Raw genomic sequence first — 24,185 nt, forward strand, 5'->3', positions numbered from 1 at the left:
TTTTTGTTATATTGGTGTGCACTACCTTGAAAAATATTTAATGACTCCTAAATTCCTGAACACTGAGGTTTTGTAGTATGAAATTAACTTTTTTGTTTTTCCTTGAAAGGAAGGGAAAATAATTAAAAAGAGTAGTGGGTTCTCTGGTAAGGGATTCAAGTTTGATGAAACAGAACAAGCTTTGGCTAACGAGAGGAAGAAGTTGCAAAAAGCGGCTCTTGGTCTGCAAGACTCAGATGATGAGGATGCTGCAGTTGATGTAAGTGTCGTTTATCTAAGCCTCATTCTTCCCAGTTGAAGCATTTGTTGCTTTCGTTCTGGAGGTCTTAACATTTGCTTGTTGAGAAAGCCAGTTCTTGCAAGCCTTTCTGGTGTGTGCCCTTCCCAACCTTTTCTTTCTCTCTCTCACTCTCTCCCTTTTCTGTCTCTCTGTATATTCACGTATGCTCTACCCTATTTATGTATTTTCATAAAAATGAAGCCATACTTGCCTTATAACCTTTACAACAGTCTTAAGTTGAAATCTACTCATTTTAGTAAATTCATTCTTGCTTTTTTTTTTTAATACATTTTTTTTAAAGATGTATGTATTTGAGAGAGCAAGCAAATAGGAATGGCAGGAGAGGCAGGAGAGAATCTCCAGCATACCCCCTGTTGAGCACAGAGTCCAGTGCAGGGCTTAATCTCACGACCCTGAGATCGTCCATGATCTGAACTGACTGAGCCACCTAGGTACTCCTAATTCTTACATTGTTCTTTGATGGTTATATAATATTTTGTTATATGAATGTCCCACAGTTTAATGAATCTGACCCCTAATTTTCAATATGTGGGTCATTTCTACATATTCATATTTAGAATATAAATATACTTTATTATCATAAACTGTACTTCAGTGCTTATCCTACATTTAATTTTGCACATTCATTCAGATTAAGTTTTGAGGTTAAGTGTGTAAATGGAATTGCTAGTCTAAAAGGTGTATCTGATTTGGTTCTCAAACATTGTTAGATTGTCCTCCAGCAAAGTGAATACCAGTCTGCATCCCCTCTAGTAGTATGAAGAGTACCTGGCTCCCCATGTCTTTTTTTTCCCCCGTGTCTTTAATAACATTAGTACTAATATATATTTTTAAAATTTTATTTATGTATTCATGAGAGACACAGAGAGAGAGGCAGGGACATATGCAGAGAGAGAAACAGGCTCCCCATATGGAGCCCAATACTCTGAGATCATGCCCTGAACCGAAGGCAGATGCTTAACCACTGAGCCATAATATTTTTATTTTTTAAAACTAGGGGCAGCCCCAGTGGCGCAGCGGTTTAGCGCCGCCTGCAGCCCAGGGCGTGATCCTGGAGACCTGGGATTGAGTCCCACGTCAGGCTCTCTGCATGGAGCCTGCTTCTCCCTCTGCCTGTGTCTCTGCCTCTCTCTCTCTCTGCATCTCTATGAATAAATAAATAAAATCTTTAAAAAAAAAAGAAAAAGAAAAAAAACTTAATCATTATAGAATATCCTCACTTACAGTAATACTCAGTGGGGCTCCTGGGTGGCTCAGTAGGTAGAGCATATGACTCTTGATCTTGGAATTGTGATTGCAAGCCCCACCCACATTGGGTGTAATAGAGCTTACTTAAAAAATAAAGAGCAATAATTGTTAGCACTTTTTGAGTGTTACTAAGTGCCATGCATTGTGTCAAATGCTTTACAGGGATTATTTCATTTACTTCTGCACATTATCCATAGAAGGTAAATACTCAAGAGTATTCATGTTATAATTGAGGAGACTAAGACTTAGGAGTATTAGTCTTTTCAGGTGTACAAAGCAATTAATGGGATGAGCTGGGCCCTATACCTAATCCATTCTTATTTTAGAGCCCTTGTTCTTAGCTAATGGCATTATTTGTGACCCAGTGAAGAGGGACCCTGAGGACTCAGCAAATTCAGTGTTTCACAGAGTATTCTTTGGAACCCAAAGAAGCTTGAGCTTTAGCAAAGGATGTTTTCATTATAAAATAATTTTGGAAAATCTTCCTAGTGTATACCACTAGTAGTGATATAAGCATATCAAAGTATATGTAAAGTCCTCAATTCAAGAAACTTGTTTAACTTTGTTTAACTCGGAAGTCCTGGGGATCCCTGGGTGGTTCAGCGGTTTGGTGCCTGCCTTTGGCCCAGGGCGCGATCCTGTAGTCCCGGGATCGAGTCCCACGTCGGGCTCCCAGCATGGAGCCTGCTTCTCCCTCCTCTTGTGTCTCTGCGCCTCTCTCTCTCTCTCTCTCTCTGTCTATCATAAATAAATTAATTAATTAAAAAAAAAACTCAGAAGTCCTCCACATTTGATCATTGATCATAGTTGTTTTGTGTTGTTTTTTGTTTGTTTTTTTAAGACTTTATTTATTCATGAGAGACAGAGAGAGAGAGAGAGAGAGAGAGAGGCAGAGACACAAGCAGAGGGAGAAGCAGGCCCCATGCAGGGAGCCTGACGTGGGACTCAATTCCGGGTCTCCAGGATCACACCTGGGCCGAAGGTGGCACTAAGCCGCTGAGCCACCGAGGCTTCCCTGTTTTTTTGTTTCTGTTTTTGTTTTTTACATATTCTATTAAACCTTAGCTCAGGACACAATTTTAGAATCAGGAATTCAATCTGATCTAGTCATTTGAGAATTTGAGGCCCAGAAAAGGTATTTGGTCTACAACCACATTGGCTGTTAGGTACAAACAGCAGCAGACCCCAGATCTCTCACTAACCCTATGCCACTTCTTTCTAGTATACCATATTGTCTTAAAATTTAATTAGGTCAATGTTTTAGTTATTGGTTATGGTGTAACAAATCAATCCAAAACCTAGTAGTTTAAGACAAAAAACATTTATTTTCTTACATTTCCTTTAGGGTAGAAAATCAGGAGCAGTTTAGCCTGGTAGTTCTGGCTTAGGGTCTCATTGAGGTTGCAGTAAAGCTATTGTCCCAGGCCGTGGTCATCTGAGGGCTTGACTGATAGAGGATCATCTTCTTTTGAGATGGCTCACTCACTGTGCTGTTGGCAGAATACCTCTGTTCTTTCCTCTGCCTGTGTGTCCTCACAATATGGCAACTGGCTTCTCCCAAGGTGAGTCAGCTAAGAGAAGGGGCAAAGAGGAAGCCTTTAAGGCCTTTTATGACTAATGTCTGGAGTCACACTGGAGTTACTACTTTATTCTGTCTCTTAGAAATATATCACTAAGTCCAGCCTACATTCAAGGAGAGGCTCCACGTTTTGAAGGGGAAGAGTATTAAAGAATTTATGAACTTGCTTTGAAACACCTCAGGTTTTTGAGGGGAGGAGGAGCAGAGGGAGGAAAGAGAGAATCTTAAGCATGATGCACACCCACTACACAACCTGACTCAGAGCTCGATCTCAAAATCCTGAGGTGCATGATCCAAACAGAAATTAAGAGATGCTTTAACCGACTGAGCCCCCAAGCACCCCCAAAAATCCACCTCAGTTTTTTAATGTTACTTTGAACATTATTTCAAATCTCATTGTATGAAATATATCAATTCTTTCTCTGGTTAATTTTTTTAATATATATTTATTTATTTTAGAGCATATGCATGAGTGGGGAGAAGGGCAGAGGGAGAGGGAGAGAAAGAATCTCAAATAGAATCAGCACTGGGCATGGAGCCCTATGTGGGGCTCAATCTCATGACCCTGAGATCATGACCTGAGCTGAAATCAAGAATCAGATGCTTGGACTAAGCCACCCAGGCACCCCATCTAATTAATTTTTAAAACCCTAAACAAGCTCTTCTCTGCATTTGAGATTTAGTAGATAAGTCCTTATTAGCCTAATTTAAGTGTATAAAGGGATTTGCATCTCTTTAGTTGGCATTGTCAATAGTCATTGTTGGGCAAAAGGCATCCTTAAAAGATGCTTATAGATAGATATGTCCAGCCTCAAGATGACCTGGTGGCACTTGGACTCAAGTGGCTCCTGGAAGAGCTGAGGTATTCACGCTTTGTTCTTGCTTTGATGGGTAAACCAAACCTTACTTGTTTTCCTTTTTTGGCTCAAAGGAATAGTGCAATAAAGCCTTCTTTTCTGGGGGATCCCTGGGTGGCTCAGTGGTTTGGTGCCTGCCTTTGGCCCAGGCGTGATTCTGGAGTCCCGGGATTGGGTCCCGCATTGGGCTCCCTGCGTGGAGCCTGCTTCTCCCTCTGCCTATGTCTCTGTGTGTATCTCTTATGAATAAATAAATAAAATCTTAAAAAAAAAAAAAAGGCTTCTTTCCTGATTCTGTTACCCAATTTTTTATTTGAGAGAGAGCATGAGTGAGGATGCACAGAGGGAGAGGGAGAAGACGACTCCCCATTGATCAGAGAACTGGATGTGGGGCTGGATCCCAGGATTGTGGGATCATGACCTTAGCTGAAGGCAGACACTTAACGTACTAAGCCACCCGGGTGCCCTGTTACCTATTTTTAAGGCAAATCCATTTACACTTTAGAAGTTGGAAAGGATTTTGGGAGCCCCACCTTAGGATCATATACCATTCACCCTCAGAGCTTGTTGACTATATTTTTAGTTGCCCATTGGCCTTGAGTTACTGCCCTTCTTCCAGCCTCTTTCACTGCAGTTTAATTTTGCCTCAAGGCTTGAGCCCTGAAGCATCTCAGCTGCATTATGTTGGGTACTCTGTCTTGACAGCACATGGTTCTCAATTGCTGAACTGGCATGTATATTCTGGACCACTTAGGACTGTGTTCAGTAGGTTCATGTGGCATTGCATCTCTGTTTTTTCTTTCTCTTTCTTTATCCTGCCATAGATACCTGACTTTTAAAGTGTGCCATCCTCAATAATTACCTGGTCTATTTTCCTATTGATATGTGTGTTTGAATTAACATAAATACAACTGTCTAAATCCAGTCATTTGGTAGAAATATTCTTTATTAGTTTCTGTGGATATATCTAAATTGGTATTTTTAATCCAATTTTTATTAATCCTTTTTTTTTTCTTGTTTAGATTGATGAACAAATTGAAAGCATGTTTAATTCAAAGAAGAGAGTTAAAGATATGGCTGCTCCTGGAACATCTAGTGTCCCTGCTCCAACTGCAGGAAATGCTGAGAAATTAGAAATTGCTAAGAGATTGGCTCTTAGAATCAATGCTCAGAAGAATTTGGGCATTGAGTCTCAGGTATTAAGTAATTTGTTCCGAGTTTTAGTCAGTATTTTTGTCAGCACAAGTGAACAAGTTGTTCTAGATGTTGAGTTAGCAGGAATTTAACATTAATCTAAATACAGAATTATTTAATTATTTCATGTGGATGATTCTTCTAGTATGGTTAACGGAGATCTTTTTTGTTGTTGTTGTTGTTGTTTTTGTTTAACTGAAATCTTAATGCTTATTTTAGAATGCCTAACTGAAGCATGTTAGCTGTAGATACTTTTATAAAATAATATTCTGATTGAACTTACCAAAATCTTAAGGAAATAACTCCCTTTTCCTCTTTTTTTTAAGACTTTATTACTTAATTAATTCATTTATTAAAGCATGAACAGTGGGGAAGGACAGAAGGAGAGGGAGAAACAGACTCCCAGCTGAGCAGGGAGCCTGATTCAGGGTCAATACCAGGACCCTTGGATCATGACCTGAGTTAGAGGCAGAAGTTTAACTGACTTACCAACCCAGGCACCCCTGCCTTTTTCTTTCTTGATTTTTTAAAAAATATTTTATTTATTCATGAGAGAGAGAGAGAGGCAGAGACACGGGCAGAGGGAGAAACAGGCTCTATGCAGGGAGCCCCATGTGGAACTCGATCCTGGGTCTCCAGGATCAGACCCTGGGCTGAAGGCGGCGCTAAACCACTGAGCCACCAGAGCTGCTCCCCCACCCCCCTTTTTAAAGATTTTATTTATTCATGAGAGACACAGACATAGGCAGAGGGAGGAGCAAGCTCCCTGATGGGACTTGATCCCAGGACCCTGAGATCACTTCTTGAGCCAAAGGCAGACGCTCAGCCACTGAGCCACCAGGCATCCCGCCATCTTTCTCTTGAGAGCTTTTTTATTAAGTTAATTTTTAACAAATTATTATCAGTTAATTTTTAACTAAGAGTAAACTTTCTAGCATTCCCAAATAATAGTTTGTTAATTTTAACAGTGTTTTGGAGATTTTGAGTGTTTGTGGATTTATAGGGCCCTCTCTCCAGTAGGCTGGATAGCTTCGGGAATAGCTGGAAGATCCAAGCTAGATACTAGTACACTTGACTTAGTGAGGCAGCCACAATCAAGGCTTAGAGTCTCGGGTTTCTGTGTTGTTTAGCCAGTGAGAATCATGTGTCTGCTATACTCAGGCCTGTACTTTCTCTGGAAACAGGGATTAATGCGCCTAATATAATATTCCCTGGGATTATTACTGCTAGTAACTCCTTATTTGTGACATCAAATAGCCCTACCTTCTCATTGTTAAAAAAGCTTGAGGTTTGAGTCATGTATTACCTACAAAATTCTGTCCACATTAGGCATAAAGTCAAATTAAGTCCAAATTAGAAAGGTTTGAGTGTAAAATAAAATTAGAAAGTCAGTCATTTACCATAATTTAATGAATATTGGCTTGGGCTATGGGGGAAGGAAGAGCTCAATGGTGGTAGTGGACAAAGATTCTAATTTAGAGGAAACTCTTAGGAGCCACAAAGTTATATAAATGATTTTAGATATATTTTTTAAAGATTTTATTTATTCATGAGAGACACAGAGAGACAGAGGCAGAGACACAGGCAGAGGGAGAAGCAGGCTGCACGCAGGGAACTCGATGTGGGGCTCCATCCCAGCTTTCCAGGATCACGCCCTGGGCTGAAGGTGGCACTAAACCGCTGAGTCACCCGGGCTGCCCGATTTTAGATATATTTTACTATATTTGCTATCAACAGTTACCTAATTTTCTATGATCCAGTAGAATTTTTAATGATAGAGTTGAGTGTTCTTTAAGTGTTCTTTATTTTCCCATCAAAGTAAGGAAGATAGATTTATTATTAAACTATTAATATGTACTGCTAAATTGCACATGAGTAGGACTCTGTATTAGAAAGGTGGTTCTAGTTAGTGGCTTTCCAGAGAATAATTTGTGGTAGGATCGTTGATCTTGTCTCTGTCCTCATTTGAGATTTGACTGTAGGTCTTCTTTAACTGCAGGATGTGATGCAACAGGCTACCAATGCAATTCTCAGAGGTGGCACCATCCTGGCTCCCACTGTGTCTGCCAAAACCATTGCAGAGCAACTTGCTGAAAAGATCAATGCCAAGCTCAATTATGTGCCTTTGGAGAAACAAGAAGAGGAGAGACAGGATGGTGGACAAAATGAGTCTTTTAAGAGATATGAGGAAGAATTAGAGATCAATGACTTCCCACAGGCAAGTAACAGTTTTAAACCTTTTTAAAATCATGGAGTAAAAACTCTTGCTTCTTTAGGAACAAAAATTTCTTCTTAAAAACCCATGAACATATATTTTTTTAAGATTTTATTTATTCATGAGACACACAGAAAGAGGCAGAGGGAGAAGCAGGCTCCATGCAGGGAGCCTCATGTGGGACTCAACTCAATCGTGATGTGGGACTAAATCACAGTACTCCAGGATCATGCCCTGAGCCAAAGACATACACACTTAACCCCTGAGCCACCCAGGGGTCCCTCCATGAACATTTTAATAGCTACTCTTTATCTAGATGAGGAAGACAACAATAGAAGTTGTATTTTTATGAATATATTCTAGGTGCATTAGGATCTAAATGATTTTATGTGAAGGTGTCAATTATATTCTTAATATTGACCGGAATATTATTTAGCCAACCTATTCTTTGTCAGTACACCAGGGATTTGTTCTATTGTAAAGTGATTTTTCCCCCGACCCTTTCTTTCATAGACTGCTAGATGGAAAGTTACTTCTAAGGAAGCTCTGCAAAGAATCAGTGAATATTCTGAAGCTGCAATTACAATCAGAGGAACGTATTTCCCACCTGGCAAAGAACCAAAGGAAGGAGAGCGGAAAATTTACTTGGCAATTGAAAGTATGTATTATTGGTTCTGTTGCCGCCTTGAATTAGGTCAGAGTTGATACAGATGTAATAGAAATGGAGAGAATGTAAAGTCATTTCTAGAGAGGATAAAAATAACATGTATAAGAAAATAGTTCCATATATCATTTAAGGTCTTTATTTAGAAATTCAGGATATATAGAAAGGTGAATGATCTTTATATAGAACTCTTTCAGTCTTGACAGTTCAGTCACATTAGAAAATCACTCTAAAAGAAAACATGTATTTTAAGGACTAATATGTTTATTATTCTAAAAGGTTTTTTTTTTTTAATTTTTTTTTATTTATTTATGATAGTCACACACACACAGAGAGAGAGAGAGAGAGAGAGAGAGAGGCAGAGACATAGGCAGAGGGAGAAGCAGGCTCCATGCACTGGGAGCCTGACGTGGGATTCGATCCCGGGTCTCCAGGATCGCGCCCTGGGCCAAAGGCAGGCGCCAAACCGCTGCGCCACCCAGGGATCCCTGTTTATTATTCTAATAAGAATATTCTGGCCAGAGTTTAGGTTAGAACGTAAATCAGTAAAAAAAAAAAAAAAAAAAAAAAAGGAAATCAGTATATTAGTTCACTTAATGAATATTTATCCAAGCAAGTATTCCCTGTGAAATTATGCCCATAAAAGTTCTTGCATATCTTTAAAAAAATGAGAGGACAAATAATACCATAAGACAAAGTGTATGAGATATGTATTATCTAAGACTGATCAGATTTGCACTTTTTTTCCCCCCAGATTTATCTTAGAGACTGTGTGTGAGAAAGTGTATACAAGTAGGGAAAGTGGCAGAGGGAGCAGAAAAGGGAGAGAGACTCAAGCAGACTCCTTGCTGAGTGTGGAGCCTGACATGGGGCTTGATTTTATGACCCTGACTGAGATTATGACCTGAACCTAAACCAAGAGTCAGACACATAACTGAGCCACCCAGGCACCCCAATCAGATGTGCTTTATAACTTTATTTCACACATTCATGAATGAGTTTAACAGTTTCCTTTTTGATTTTCCCCCTAATGTAATATTCTCCTGCATAGTAGGACAATTTGAGATCAATGACTTTCCTTCATTTATATTTAATCTGAATATCTTTGTAATAGACTTAAAAGTGTAGACCAGCCACATCCTCTTCATCTATTTAATGAACTAAATATTTTTTGGATACTGTTTTTGGAGCTGTGGAGAGGTTGATTCTGTGTGTTCTGTACATTCAAAGTCTGCATACATGGTGCTTTAAATGGCTTTGATGGCTGCTGAGAAGCCGCTCTCATATCATGTATTACCTCAGGCACTGGCCTAGTTACTTTAAGGTGCATACATCACTTCTGACAAAGAAGCCTTACCTCATCCCTCTTCACCACTCTGTAGTTCTTTACCTATTTGTTTTTCTTCACAGTACTCATCACATAGAAATTGTAGTATATTTTTATTTGTCTATGTCCCCCCTACTAGAGTTATAGGAATGTAGTGACTTTGTCATCTGTTCTCTTCCCAAAGCAAATGGTTAAACACTTGATAAATTTTCTGAGTAATACATCTAATTAAGCCCTATAATCACTTGTCTTCAGAATACAAAGTATTATTTGACAGGCATATCCTCTATTTGATCTATTTAGAGCTGTACTGTCCAGGAGAATGCTCTATGATGGCTATGGAGCACTCAAAATATGGCCAGTGTGACTAAAATTTGTAAATTTAATTTTTTATTAATTAAAACTTTTGTAAAGGAATTCATTTTTTATTTTTTTAAAGTAATTTCTACATCCATCGTGGGGCTCAAACTCCTGATGGCAAGATCAAGAGTTGCATGCTCCACTGACTCAGCCAGCCAGGACCCCCAATTTTTATTAATTTAAGTAGCCACATGCTTGGCTAGTGGCTACTGTAATGAATAGTTTTCCTCTAAAGTTTGTGGTTGGAAAGATCATTGGAAGGTATTTAGATCCATTGAAAGTGTATTGTAAATAAGATTTGTCTCTTGGTGACACAGTTTGTTCTTGTTATATTTTGGCATTTATTTAATTTTGTGAAGACTTTATAATTTTAGGGAAGTTCTTTACTGAATATAATCTACAGATGATTTACTTACGTGTTAGGATTTGATTCTTTCCAGGCCAAAACAAGGAATCCCACAGACATGACTAAAAATTGATTAGTGCTGTGCCTGTTTAGTCACTTTCCTTTGAATTGGTGACCTCAGTTGTTTTTGTGTGGCATCTTAGCATAAAGACACAAGAAGAGACACACATGTGCAATGTATCCCATCTACCCCTAGGTAGAAATTGTTTGCTGCCCCAAAGTGCGAGATGGGGTCAGAGTATGTTAAAGCACTGAAAAGTGCTGTTGCCAAGATTCTGCTGGTTGGGATGGTTTTTGTTTTTCCTTTAATCTTTTTTCTTTTCCTTTTCTTTTCTTTTCCTTTCTTTTCTTTTTTCTTTTCTTTCTTCTTTCCTTCTTTATTTTTTCTTTAGTTTTTGCCTGATTGCTATAAACTTTTGATTAGCTTTTATAGTTCTCATACAGTTGATTTCAGGTTTTTGCAAGTTTATTCACTTTTTGTCAAAGATCAGGCTTTTGGAGTTCTAGGCTGCCATTTTCACTGATGCCCTCTCACTATTGAACTTCTTAGGTTAATGATGAATTGTAGCAATGGGGAAATTCAGATGTACCCTTTGTATGTTCCATTTTATTCCCATTCTGCCATTATTTTATGGATATTTAAAAATTCATGCATATTTAAGATTTATGTATATTTTTAAATGGTATACAAAAGATGTAGAGCTGGAACTGAGCAAATTGTCTATTTTTGTTTGTGATTGTGACTTTAAGTCAGTTTTTTTTTTTTTTTTTAAGTCAGGTTTTTAAATGCATCTTTTTATGTGTCCTGAAAGACTTTTATTCTGCCAATGACTGTGTGTTTCTAAATCATATGATACTCTTCTTTATTGTGTAGTACAATGGGATTGCTGGCACCTAGTTCTTTAAGGAGAAAAAATTATGCTGACATCTTTCTGTGCTTGGAACTGGACAGGTCTTTCCTATTCCAGTGTTCTTTAGGAGGACGTACAGGATGGAGACACAGTGTCATCCAATGGAATCTGATGATAGAACCCTTGGTATACATGCAATCATACTTTTATTTTCGGCTTGAATATCATGGGTGTCATTTAAGCAAAGCCAATACTTTTTTAAATGCCTGCCTTACAAAGAGCTGAATCAGAGAGAGATATGATTGTTTGCTTTAATAAAGGATCCTTTATGTAGTTTTTGAATTTAAAGGTAATTATGTTTAGTATAGTATAAATATATCAGAGTTCATCTTACATATAATTTTATCAGAACTTATCTCCTCTACTGCCAAGTGAAGTGAGAAGCCCATAGCTTCTGCTTAACTTTTGCAGTCACTTCGAATGCTGGTCATTTCTTTCCATTGTCAATTTGTACTTAGGAAATAACCTCAAATTTTTATGATCTAAGCCAGCTTTTTTCTCCCCCTCTGTAACAAGACAATCTTGTCAAAAATGAATCTTTAGAATTCTAGAGCCATAGTGATGCTAAAAAGTGGAGATTAGTAATTAAAATGATCCAAAGCTTGGAGATTTTCATAGATGATTAGTTTTTTAAAGGATTTTTTTTCTTAGTTTTTGAAACGCCAGCCAAATCAACTGAACTCTAATAGGATGAAAACAGGTGTTGGAAGGAGCCTAGTGTCATCTGTTTCTAGTTCTGTAATTGGAGGGACCCTACTGCCTGGCTCCTTGGAGGCTCTGTGTGGCTCAGCGGTTTCAGGCCTCCCACCAGGCAGCGGGAAGGAGAACAGGAAGGACTTATGTGCCTAGCCATCCTGTATAATTTATGGCCTGTTTTGTGACCCTCTCTTTTTACTAGTGGAGAATCCCTTAAAAGCAGCCAGAGTTGTTTTAGGACCAATGAAAGGAAATGCCTCTTTTCCATGGCAGCTTATAAACATATGTAACCTATTACCTAAAGAAGCTTTATAAGTCAAAACTTTAAACTGGTCCAAATGGTCAGGCACTAACTTAAGTAGGAAAATTACTTTTCTACTTGAATTTAGGTGAGAGTGTCATTTTCTTTCTTTTTAAAACAGCACAGAATATCAGCAAGCTTCACACCAGTTCATGCCAAGTGTAGCATATTTTCCTCCTGAATTTCATTTTCTTTGTAATTTTTAGTCTGGCTTTGCTCTTGATTCTACTCTTTTGTTTACTTTCATCCACCTCTCTTCTCTTCCAGCACCCACAGCTTTAGAATGTGTGGTTGCTGGCTGGTGGAGGTGTAGGATTTAGATTAGATATGTTGCTATGTCTTCACCCATATTCCCAGCTCTTTCCTTCCTATTGTTAAACTGTTTCTTCTTTCTCCTCCCCTTTCTCTCCTTCTCCCTTTCCTCTCTCTAGGGTCAGAAAAGGTCGTTCACCTCTAATAAGGGGAATTCTTGTAGCTTGTAGCTTGTTTTCCTCTTTTGGTTTTCTTACATAGAATGATAAATATATAGTTCTCTACATTGCATCCCTCGTTCTCCTTATATTCTTTAACATTTCACTCCTCATCCTTTAATTTCTAATCTATTGGTCCAGCTCTTTCATTTTTATGTGTGCACAGTGCTACCTATTGTTTTTATTTTTATTTTGTTTATTCACTTTTTTGGGAGAGAGAATTTTAAGCAGACTCCACGCCAACGCAGAACCCGACATGGGGCTCAGTCTTATAATTTTTTTTTTTTTTTAATTTTTATTCATTTATGATAGTCACAGAGAGAGAGAGAGAGGTGCAGAGACACAGACAGAGGGAGAAGCAGGCTCCATGCACCGGGAGCCCGATGTGGGATTCGATCCCGGGTCTCCAGGATCGCGCCCTGGGCCAAAGGCAGGCGCCAAACCGCTGCGCCACCCAGGGATCCCGGGGCTCAGTCTTATAACCCTGAGATCATGATCCATGCCGAAATCAAGTTGGAAAATTAACCGACTGAGCCACCCAACTGCCCTCCCTTTTTAAAAAACTTTCATTTCTTTGTTTTTATTATTATTTTGTGTGTGTGCTACCTACCTAGACTTACACCTGCTCCCTGGCCTTGTCCCTTGGCTTCAGATCCCTTCACACGACCACCCTTCATAGCTCTCTCTTGTGTCCATGTCTCCTTTACTTCTGGTTCATATTTCCATTGGCCTTACTGATATTTCCAACTAGATGTCACATGAGCACCTCAATTATAGCAATATCAGAAGTGAATTTCATCCAGCATTACTGCTGATAATACCTGTTTTTGGATTTGGTATCTTCCTTATTACTTTATTTATCTCTCAACTCTTAGTCACTTAACTCTGCCTAGAGAAGTGAGGGAGAGGTTTTTATAAGAGTGATATTTAAAAGTCATTCTAACAGACTATTTCCTATCTTCTCATTATGTTGTAATATCTTTACAAGTTTGTTTTTCTCATAGTCTGCAAGATCATAAAGAGCATGAATCAGTTCTTTGTATAATGAATCTCTAACACTGTATCATATATGATAGGTGCTTAATGTTTCTTGAATTTAATAACTATGGATGAATGTGTCCAGAATGCTTCATCCTCTTGGCTATCTTACTAATGTTCTTTTACACTCTTTTCCAACCGCACTATACTTCTCTTCAGGAATTAAGCATGCCTTTTTTTTTTTTCTTTTAAAGGTTTATTTATTTATTTGAGAGTGAGAGAGCATGAGAGGGAGAAGGGAAAGTAGGGAAGGGGAGGGAGAAGCAGACTTCCCGCTGAGTGGGAGACCTGATGCAGGCTCAATCCCAGGACCCTGATAATCATGACTTGAGCCAAAGGCAAACACTTAACTGACTGAGCCACTCAGGCACACATAAGCATGCCTTTCATTAATTTGTACTGCTGCACGTGGGATTCCCTTTGCAAAATATTCCGTGGCATAACTTCTTCAATGTGGCTAGTTCTCCATCTTAAGGAATATAATAAATGCCCAATAAATATTTGTTAAATAAATGAACCAAGGAATTTATATATGTATTTTTATGATTATATTTATTCATGAGAGACAAGGAGAGAGGCAGAGACATAGGTAGAGGGAGAAGCAGGCTCCCTCTGGGGAGCCTGATGTGGGACTCAATCCCAGGACCTGGGATCATGCCCTGAGCCAAAAACAAACACTCAGCCACTCAGGCACCCAAGCATCCCAAGGAGTTTATATTTCTCTTCAACTTTTTCTTAGTCTCTTTTAGACAAAGTGCTAATCATCTTTTCTTTGGTCTTTTTTTTTTTTTTTTAAAGATTTTATTTATTTATTCATGATACACATAGAGAGAGAGAGGGGGAGAGGCAGAGACACAGGCAGAGGGAGAAGCAGGCTCCGTGCAGGTAGCCCGACGTGGGACTTGATCCCGGGTCTCCAGGATCAGGCCCTGGGCCAAAGGCAGGCACTCAACCACTGCGCCACCAGGGATCCCTTCTTTGGTCTTTTTAATCATACCAAGAACTCTTTTTTTTTTTTTTTTTTTTTTTTAAGATTTATTTATTTATTTGAGAGAGAGAATCTCAAGTGGACTCCACCCTGAGCTTAGAGCAGGATGCAGGGCTCAATCTCAAGACCCTGATACCATGACCTGAATCGAAACAAGAGTTGATCACTTAAGTGACTATGCCACCCAGGTGCCCTATACCAAGAATTCTTAACACTACATGTAATGTGATCTCACTGGTTACATTTGAAACTCTACAAGTAATTGGAATAATAATGTGGATGACATTCTACCAAGTTCTGAAAGGCTATCTTGCCAGGTAGTACAGTGTTTCTAAAAGTCATCTACAGTATTTCCTACTGGATCTCCATGACATGGATAAACATCCAGTGTAATTCTAGTAATACGAATAATGTTTTCTTCTTACTCACCAGGTGCCAATGAACTGGCTGTGCAGAAAGCAAAGGCAGAAATCACCAGGCTTATAAAAGAAGAACTGATTCGGCTGGTGAGTGAAAACCTCAAGGACTTATTTATTTGTTTTAGTAAATATTTTATTGAACTATAATATAAATTCAAAAAAGTACACAATTCTAAAACATACAGGTTGATGAATTTTCACAAAGGATGCACCATGATGTGATAACTACCCAGATCAAGAAACATGGTACAATACCAGCATTCCAAAAACCTGTCTCATGCTCTTCCTGTCACTGTTCATTTCCCCCAAATGTAATGGTATTCTGACTTTTAACCTGGTAGATTAGTTGCACCTATTTTTGAACTCCATATAAGTGAGCTACATTACTGTATACTCTTTTGTATCTAGTTTCTTTTTCTTTTTTTATAATAAATTTATTTTTTATTGGTGTTCAATTTGCCAACTTACAGAATAATACCCAGTGCGCATCCCGTCAAGTGCCCCCTCAGTGGTATCTAGTTTCTTTGACTCAGCATTACTTGGAGGAACTCCATATTGTTGCTTGTAGCAGTAGTTAATTGTCTTTCACAGCTGTGTAGTATTTAATTTGTGAATATACCCACAATTTTTGTATTGACTTTGGGGCTATTTTGCTTTTTTGTTTTTAAGAGTAACACTTCTATAAGCGTTCTTTAAAAAAAAAAAAAAAAAAAAAAAGATTTATTTATTTATTTAAGAGCGAGAGAGGGTGCCGGTGACAGGGGCAGAGGGAAAGGGAAAGATAGTCTTAAGCTGACTCCATGCTGTGAATGGAACGAAATGGGGCATGATCTCACAACCCTGAGAGCACGGCATGAGCCAAAATCAAGAGTCAGATGCTTAACCAATTGAGCCACCCAGGGGTCTCTTTTCTGAGAATTCTTTCATGTCTCCTTTGTACATACAAGTATGCTTTTTTCTTGGTTATATGCTTGGAATAGAATTGCTAATTATAGGTGGATATAGTTAGCTTTACATAAATTTTGCTAACTAATTTTCCAAAGTTGTTATGACTTGGAAAAGACATTGTTTTATAGACCACCATGCCAAAGAAAGTGAACATATTCCAGTGTCTTTTTTTTTTTTTAAAGGCTTATTTATTTACCTTAGAGAGAGAGAGTACACTCTAGCAAGGGAAGGGGCAGAGGGAGATAAGCAGACTCCCAGCTGAGTGTGAAGCCTGCCGAGGGGCTTGATCCCACAATCCTGAGATCATGACCTGAGCCAAAATCAAGAATCCAGATGATTAACCAACTGAGCTGAGCCTCCCAGTTGCCCCCAACCCTGTGTCTTTAGTGCCAGTCGAAGCTTGTAAACTTCCTATAATATGTGTTTTGGGTGAGGACCCTTTGAAAGGAGGCTTTGTCCTTTCTCTACAAATGTTTTTTGGTTTTTTTGTTTTTTCTTCAGAAATTCCCCTTACGGAACTTCCCTTGAGGGGATAAAAAGTTTAAAGAATAAAAGATACACAAAACAGAAAGGAAGAAGAAAAACCTTTTTTTTCCCCTTTTCTTTTGAAAAACAGTCTTTTAATCAAGTTCTTTTTAGACTGTCTCACCAAGGAGTGATAGAAAAAGAACCTTGATGCCACCACCATTAATTGATTCAAAGCTATTGTACAAGAGTAGTCACATGAACACAAAGATGATTGATTATTAAAGAGTTTTTTCTTCCTTGGTATAATAATACTAACATTTTCTGTTCTAAATATCTGATAATGCTAGGCATTTGGAAAAGAAGTTTATTTGACATGTATTCCTTTTTTTTCCTTTGCTTTTTCTGACCATGTATCTTTTTTTTCTGTTGCAGCAAAATTCATACCAACCAACAAATAAAGGAAGATACAAAGTCTTATAAAACATCTGGAAAAAACTTTTTACCTGTGCTGGCCTGTGACACATGTGGCATTTGTTGTCTCCAGTTTACAATGTATTGTATATTAACATTTTTAAAATTCTGTCTTGCTGATTTTTTTAAATACATGAAACCAGTATTTGCTAAAGAAATCTTCTTTCAGTAAGTACCACCAGAATTATCAAACTGTATTTAAAACAGGCCTGTTTTCAGAGTATGATATCCTTTAATGTAAGCTTTAAATATCAATATTTTAAATATCTGGATAATATTTCAGAAGTTTAAAAAAAATGGAAATATTTGGACTTTCTATTGACAGTAATAAAGTACACAAGTCACTAAGGAGCTCTTCACCTTATCCTCTTGAAATGAAATTCTGATCATCTTCTCAAAAAAAAGGTAAAATTCTCTAATTTGTGTCTCCCCTTGAGCTTAAATTGTACTTGACTCAGTGGAACAATATGAACTGGATATAAGAATGTTATAATAGAATTTTTACAAAATATTTCAGTTTTTGTTTCAATTTTAATCATCATAAATGGGCAATAGTTGGACTGCTTTTTGGTTTTGTAAAATTAAAGATTTGTAGTATAAGAGTTTTTGCATTTCTTTACACTGCAAAGAGCTTTAGTATTTACTCCTTTTAGGTTCCCCTCACAACCTCTAGCTCTGTGTCTAGCTACTGACTCTTTTTTAATCTTCCCTAAAAGAAAGTGATTTGTAGCCTATAAATATTAATGTTTCCTCTCTCCTCTGAAGCGTTTGTTTATACATCTGTACATAAAAATACATTGCTAATTTTAATCCACATTTTCTCCAGGATTATTGAGTAGGTCATGAACTTTCTTTCTTAAAAATTTTCAAGCATAATGGTACCTATGTTGTAGACTTAGATTTAAAGCATATCTCGGTGAAATCTAGTTCACAAGGAGTCATAAATTATATCTTTGACCCCCCCAGATATATTTCCTGAATATTCTAATTTAAATTGTTATAATTGGATCACCCAGTATTCTTTTCAAGACTGCTGGTGTATTAGAACTTTGTATTGTTGTCATTTCTTGAAAAAATAAAATTTCTAGGAATTAAATAGATATTTCTTAAATTAAGAGATAAAGTTTCTGAATATTCTTAGAATTTAAAAAAAAATAAAGCTTACCAAAATATTAATTGTACAATAAGTGGTTAAAATGACAAGGGGTATCAATCATTATTTCTTCAATATAGTTATTCTTATTGAAAAACTAAGATGAATATAACTGGGAAATACTTTTGGATCCCTTCCATATCTACTTTCTTTCTTAGGAGAAGAAAACAGACAAAACACAAGTAACAAGAGAACCAAATAAACCATTTACTCTAAAGTGCAGGCATCTTGGGTTCCTTTCTCCCCCTTCCCCCAGTTTATTTATTTGCTTATTTTTATTACGTCTGGATAGTTTGGTTCTTTTGATAGAATATGTGGCAGTCTCACATTGGTGACAATTGGTGCTCCCTTCAGCCTCTGGATCACTTTGAGATTCAGAGTTTTACATCATTTTAGCATTACTATCTTTATGTTTGTATATCTAGTTGTAATAAACCACTGATAGTATTTTGTCCTGAAGTGAAACACATTTCTCTGTTACTACATTTTTTAGTTTCACACTGACTCTTTGATTTTTAAAATTTAAATGATGTACAGACTAATTTCTTTTTTTAATGCAGTATCAATATTTGCTCATGTTTTCTAAATTCCTTATAAAATAAAGTTAATTCAACCTACACTTTCTTAAAATCATCTCTGCTGAAATGTTTTATGCTGTTTTCTCTAATTTGGTTTACATTGGTAGGCATGTGAGAGAAGTACTGTACTCTCCGTATCTTTATTTAAAAATTTGAACAACCTTACCACTGAGAATTTACAGTTCTATCCAAAAATATCTTTCTGAAGAAGGCTTGTAGTCTTAGATTATGTTCGTGTTTGGCATAATACAGGCTATAGGTAAAATAATAGTTCATGTGACAGTTGGCACTTCACCACAGTGCACTCATTTTACAAAATGGAAGTATAGAATTTACCAAAGATGGCTAAGTTCCTTCCAAGTCCTTGTAGATGCTTTATTATTTGATATGTTTCATTTCTTCTTAGCTTTGTCAGTGTACAAATGGTGGTCAGCTAGTAGCACTGTACACCAGAGACTGCAGTCCTTCCTCTGAGGCAGGCAGCCCCTACATGTGAAGTGTTTGGTTTGTTTGAGCAGAACCAGCCCTTTAGTACCTGGTATTTATAAATCCTATAAAGCCAGTTGTGAGATCTGCTTCTAAATAGCATATCAGCACTTTAAGGATCACAAGCTAGAAAGCAAAGACTCCAAAATTGTAATTTAGCTTAACCTATGATGCCTTCCTTTTCTTCATTAAACCAGCTAAGATTCTTTAATGACAGATAACATAGTGCTTAAGATAGGAACTAGGGGGAAAATGGCATTTGAATTCTAGGGCAAAAAGCTACATTTGGTTTAGTAAAAGGTTCTCTTTTGGTGTTTTATTGATGATGGATGCTAAGCTCTTATAGCAGGCAAGAGTTCTAAGTAACTAGCCCAGTGTGATCCTTGAGATCAGATGCTTCCTCTTAAGATTTGAGTCTGGAGCTACTAGTTCTTTACAGTTTGGTACATAGTTTTATTTAAGAATTGGAATTGGTTGGCATTTTTTTATGCCTTCTGCTTCTGGCATGAAAAGCTTAAGATGGCTGTGTCAATATAAAGACAAAGAGTAAATGAATATGTGTAGAGGGGATGTCTTAGCTTTTTATTCAGTTTAGGTGATGTAATCTTCAGAAAACCTTAATAAAATCTCAACTTGAGTGGGCTGTTTGGCTTAGGAATATAATCAACAGCTTACTGTTTAATGTTAGGCAAGCTCTCTAGAGCTAAAGATGGCTACATTTCCCTCCCTAGTTAAAGATTCCCTAGTGTTCTCAATTGCAAGTATTTGAAGGTCTTTTTTTTTTTTTTTCCCCTCCCTCCTATATCAACGTATACTTTTCCTGAGGCAGGAATCCAAGTAGAAATGTGAAGAAAAACTGTAAACAATTTCTTTGCAAAATCCCTGCAGAATCAGTGATCTCACCTTTATGGTACGTTCTGGCTTAGCTGGTATTTATGTATTTGTAAGTGCATACTATCAAATCTTACATGACTGGAGAGGATTTTTTTTTTCTCTTTTTAAGATTTTATTTTTAAATAATCTCTTCACTCAGTGTGGGGCTTGAATTCACAACCCAAAGATCAAGAGTTGTATGCTCCACTGACTGAGCCAGCCAGACGCCCCAAGGAATTTACTTTTGATTATTTTTCTTGACCTTATTCTTTTCCTAATACGGCTTCGGCTTATAGTTGTTCATGATTTTGAAGCTCTAGCCTTTAAAAAGAAATTCTAGCTTTGCATTACCTTGGGAGGGAAAAAAAGTGGAATAAAAAAATAAAGTTTTAACAACCCTTTGGAAATCTGGAGCTCAGTGTTATCCTTTCAGATATTATTACAATCACTGTAGAAGCTAGAGTTTCAGAATGAAAAAAATTCCTAACCATTTTTGATATATGGAAATACCTGATAGTCCATGTTTTGAATATTAGACTCTTTTCACAGTTCTAGCTATTATGGAATAAAGAATATGTGAAGATTCAGTATGAAAAATGGGCTTTGTCCATAGAAAAAGCGTATCATTTTAACTTGGCACTTGGTAGTAGATAGATTAATAGTCTGTCAACTCTTCTTAGTACTCAGCAGCCTTGGATTTAAAGTGTCCATAGCCTTTATTTCTGAATTCCTAGTAATCTATTAGGTCCCTGGGTCCAGCAGTTCAAGGATCTTTGAAGGCAGTATTTTCTCTCTGTGCTTTTGCCTGTGGAAGTCTTCTGGAAGCTGAGACCCCCAGAACTATACTGTTGACTTTTGCAAAAAGAGTCCTTTCTATTTCCCAAGTCGGCCCAGGGCCCAAGTTACCAATTTGGAAAGCTTGATGGAAAGAGCAGAGGAGTGAATGCCTAGGAGCTTCAAAGAGAACACAGGTTCCTTTATTTAAGGGTGTCCTGGGGTCTTTATGATTCTGTGATGCACGTTCAAGTTTGAAAACTAATTACTTTCTTTCGTTCCTGGGTTTTGACTGCCTGCGATCTACCTCAGTGGTCTCCAAAGTGGGGCACATGTGTAGTAAGCCATTTGGAAAGCAGGAAAAATATACTAGAGCTATTTATGTTACTTTTTTAAAAAGATTTTATTTATTTATTCATGAGAGACAGAGAGAGAGAGAGAGAAGCAGAGACATAGGCAGAGGGAGAAGCAGGCCCCATGCAGGGAGCCTGATGTGGGACTCGATCCCAGGTCTCCAGGATCACGCCCTGGGCTGAAGGCGGCACTAAACCACTAAGCCACCTGGGCTGCCCTATTTATGTTACTTTTTAAATCTCATCCTTTAAGATACTTATTTGAGAAGGCGAGAGAGCTCCTGTGAGGTAGGTGTGGGAGGGGCAGAGGGAAAGGGAGGAGAATCCTCAAGCCAACTCCCCAATGAGTGCAGAGCTGATCCCGGGATCCTGAGATCAAGAGCCAGTCCCCGTGACTGAGCTACCCAGGCACCCCATCCTTTAAATTTTTTTCAGTAGCTTTTATAATATGTTGTTTTATGACATACTGTGTTTAAATATATTGGTTACAATAGTGGTAAAATAGTTTATGCACATAATTTTAAATTTTTCTATATTGGGGATACTTGAACAACCTTAGGCAGGTTGCTTAAATGCTTTATTTAAAATGTTTGCTTTTAAAGCATGTAAAGATAGGGCCTGGCATATGGTAAGCATCCAGAAAGTGTCAGTACTATTATCATTACAGTGGGTTTGGGTTTCTTTATGCTGTCTTTCAGCATTGCTGTTACTTTCAGTATTGCTATAAGCTGTATACCTAGCAAGGACAGTCCATGGCTACTGATAAACTAAATCTAGAAAGTGAGATTCATTTTTTCTATGTCTTTCAGTTCAAGTGAAAGTGTTTAGGAATACTTGTTGCCTCAGTTCAAAGGTCTTTAGAGGCAGCCAGCTCCCAGCTCTAGACAAATACTCCTTTTATAGCCTTTCTTTTGCATGTGTACAATCACCATTTATCATTCAAAAACTTAGTAGCTGGTGGTCTGTCCATCTGATCTGGCCTGCCCTGAGCCAGGCTGAAGCTGTTGGAGAAGAAATGAAGAATGTTGGATCAAGTCCAAATTATATTTCTTGGGTATACATTTCTGAGGAAGAAATGTTGGTTGATAAATCAAAGAGTGTGACATTTAAAAGTGTGCTCTTGGGGATCCCTGGGTGGCGCAGCGGTTTGGCGCCTGCCTTTGGCCCAGGGCGCGATCCTGGAGACCCGGGATCGAATCCCACATCGGGCTCCCGGTGCATGGAGCCTGCTTCTCCCTCTGCCTGTGTCTCTGCCTCTCTCTCTCTCTCTCTCTCTCTGTGACTATCATAAATAAATAAAAATTTTAAAAAAATATTAAAAGTGTGCTCTTGTTGCCCATAAAGTGATAATAAACGGCTCTGCTCTTGAAAAAAAACTCGACATTCAGGACTAGCTTTATGTTTTGCGTGTACTATAGTATCTCATTAAAGCCAACCTGAGATGATTCTCAGAAAACAACAGATTACTGTATTTAACACTATATTCTAACTATCAACTTGATTTTTTTGTCTGCCTCACCAGAATGTAAACTCCCTGAGGTCAGGGACCATGTTAGTCCTGTATCCTCAGGACTTTGCATTCAGTAAATACATGTTGAATTGATTAGTTGCTTGTCCAGTCATATAGTTAGTTAAGTGGTAAAACTGGATTTAATTCCACCTCTGTCTTTACCCATTAGCTCATTTAATTTCTTATCCCTGCAAGGAGGACTTTGTCTTCATTTCACACATACAGAAACTTCTGGAAAGAGCAATGACTTGCCCAAGGAACCACAGGAGACAAATGGCAGAGAGGCATTCAAACCCAGGATGTCTGACTTCATCTGTTATTCTGGCTACCTCTCCACTGGGCCAGCAAATCATTTGACCTTATTAGGACAAAAGTTTTTTTTTTTTTTTTTTTTATGATTTTATTTATCTATGAAAGACAGAGAGGCAGAGACACAGGCAGAGGAAGAAGCAGGCTCCCTGCAGGAAGCCTGATGTGGGACTCTATCCCAGGATCTCAGGATCACAATCTGAGCCAAAGGCAGACACTCAACCACAAAGCTACCCAGGTGCCCCAAAAGTTTCTGTTTCTAAAATGGTTTTATGTACAAATCCCATTTCAGAGAAAAATACAGAGTTACGGATCTGGAATAGTCATAGTATGGAAGTGTTACAGTGCATTCTCAAATTCCACTTCAAGAATAAAAAAGAGGACTTGAGTAGAGAAAACCAATTTTAATGTTTTTTTGGAAGGCTCTTTAACATGTCCTCACATCCGTGTATATATTTTAGCTGTCTTCTACATTTTCCTTCTGTATATCACAGTATGGTATAATCAGTCCCATTTTGTAGTATTTTATGGAGGTAATGAATCAGATTATTTAAAATCTTGTTAGGAAACTGCCTGCCAGAAAATGAACAGGCTAGGGTTTTTTTGTTTTGTTTTGAAAGGTTTTATTTATTTATTCATGAGAGACAGAGGCAGAGAGACAAACAGGTCCCCTGCCAAAACCTGATGGGGGACTCCATCCCAGAACCTCGCGATCATGACCTGAGCCAAAGGCAGACGCTCCACCACTGAGCCAACCAGGTGCCCCGGGACTGGCCTGTACTGTATTTGGTTTTGTTTTCCTGTTGCTCCTCATGTCTTTCCTACTGGCAGCAGTGCCTGGACAAATGCTGTGCTCAAGGCAGAAATCAGTGCTAAGAATTACCCTCCCCAGTCTTCATTGCATAGGCAAAAAGGAGAAACACTGTCCCTAGCCTCTTCGCACTAATATAATGTTTTTCCCTGGACTGCCTTCCCAATTCTGGCTCCTACCCTTTCTAGCATATTCGAATTCACAGGGGGAAGACCTGGGGAAACCGATCCCCTTCTGCTAAATGGCTTGTATGGGGTGACTGATATGCTAGAAATTTCACAATAAACTACATAAAGGTGGGGGGGTTGTAAGTAAACTACTTCTAGTCCCATCCCTTCTTGTGATGGTGTCATGAAGAATATGGCAATTCTGTTTATAGGTATAGGTATAAAAACTTTAAAAGTTATACCATGTTCTACAAAATGCGGCCTTTCATTAACACTGATCCTAGGCCCGAGGGTCCAAATGCCTTATATT

General features: G+C 38.0%; 1 protein-coding gene across 2 annotated transcripts in view; it reads left to right on the forward strand.

Moving 5' to 3' along the window:
- The window catches only part of DDX46 (DEAD-box helicase 46), a 72,939-nt gene extending 54,295 nt beyond the window's left edge, over positions 1-18,644 (forward strand). Inside the window, exons 18-23 of one of the 2 annotated variants that reach the window (XM_077911721.1) lie at positions 110-259; positions 5,008-5,184; positions 7,179-7,397; positions 7,908-8,052; positions 14,988-15,061; positions 16,823-18,644. In XM_077911721.1, the coding sequence (XP_077767847.1) occupies positions 110-259; positions 5,008-5,184; positions 7,179-7,397; positions 7,908-8,052; positions 14,988-15,061; positions 16,823-16,870 (813 nt within the window). In that variant the 3' untranslated portion in view covers positions 16,871-18,644. The remainder of the gene's footprint in view (positions 1-109; positions 260-5,007; positions 5,185-7,178; positions 7,398-7,907; positions 8,053-14,987; positions 15,062-16,822) is intronic. The other variant, XM_077911723.1, reaches the window with a different exon arrangement.
- The last annotated feature ends 5,541 nt before the right edge of the window (positions 18,645-24,185 follow it).

Source organism: Canis aureus, chromosome 10 (genome assembly GCF_053574225.1).
Source record: "Canis aureus isolate CA01 chromosome 10, VMU_Caureus_v.1.0, whole genome shotgun sequence".
In the NCBI taxonomy this organism is placed as follows: domain Eukaryota; kingdom Metazoa; phylum Chordata; class Mammalia; order Carnivora; family Canidae; genus Canis; species Canis aureus.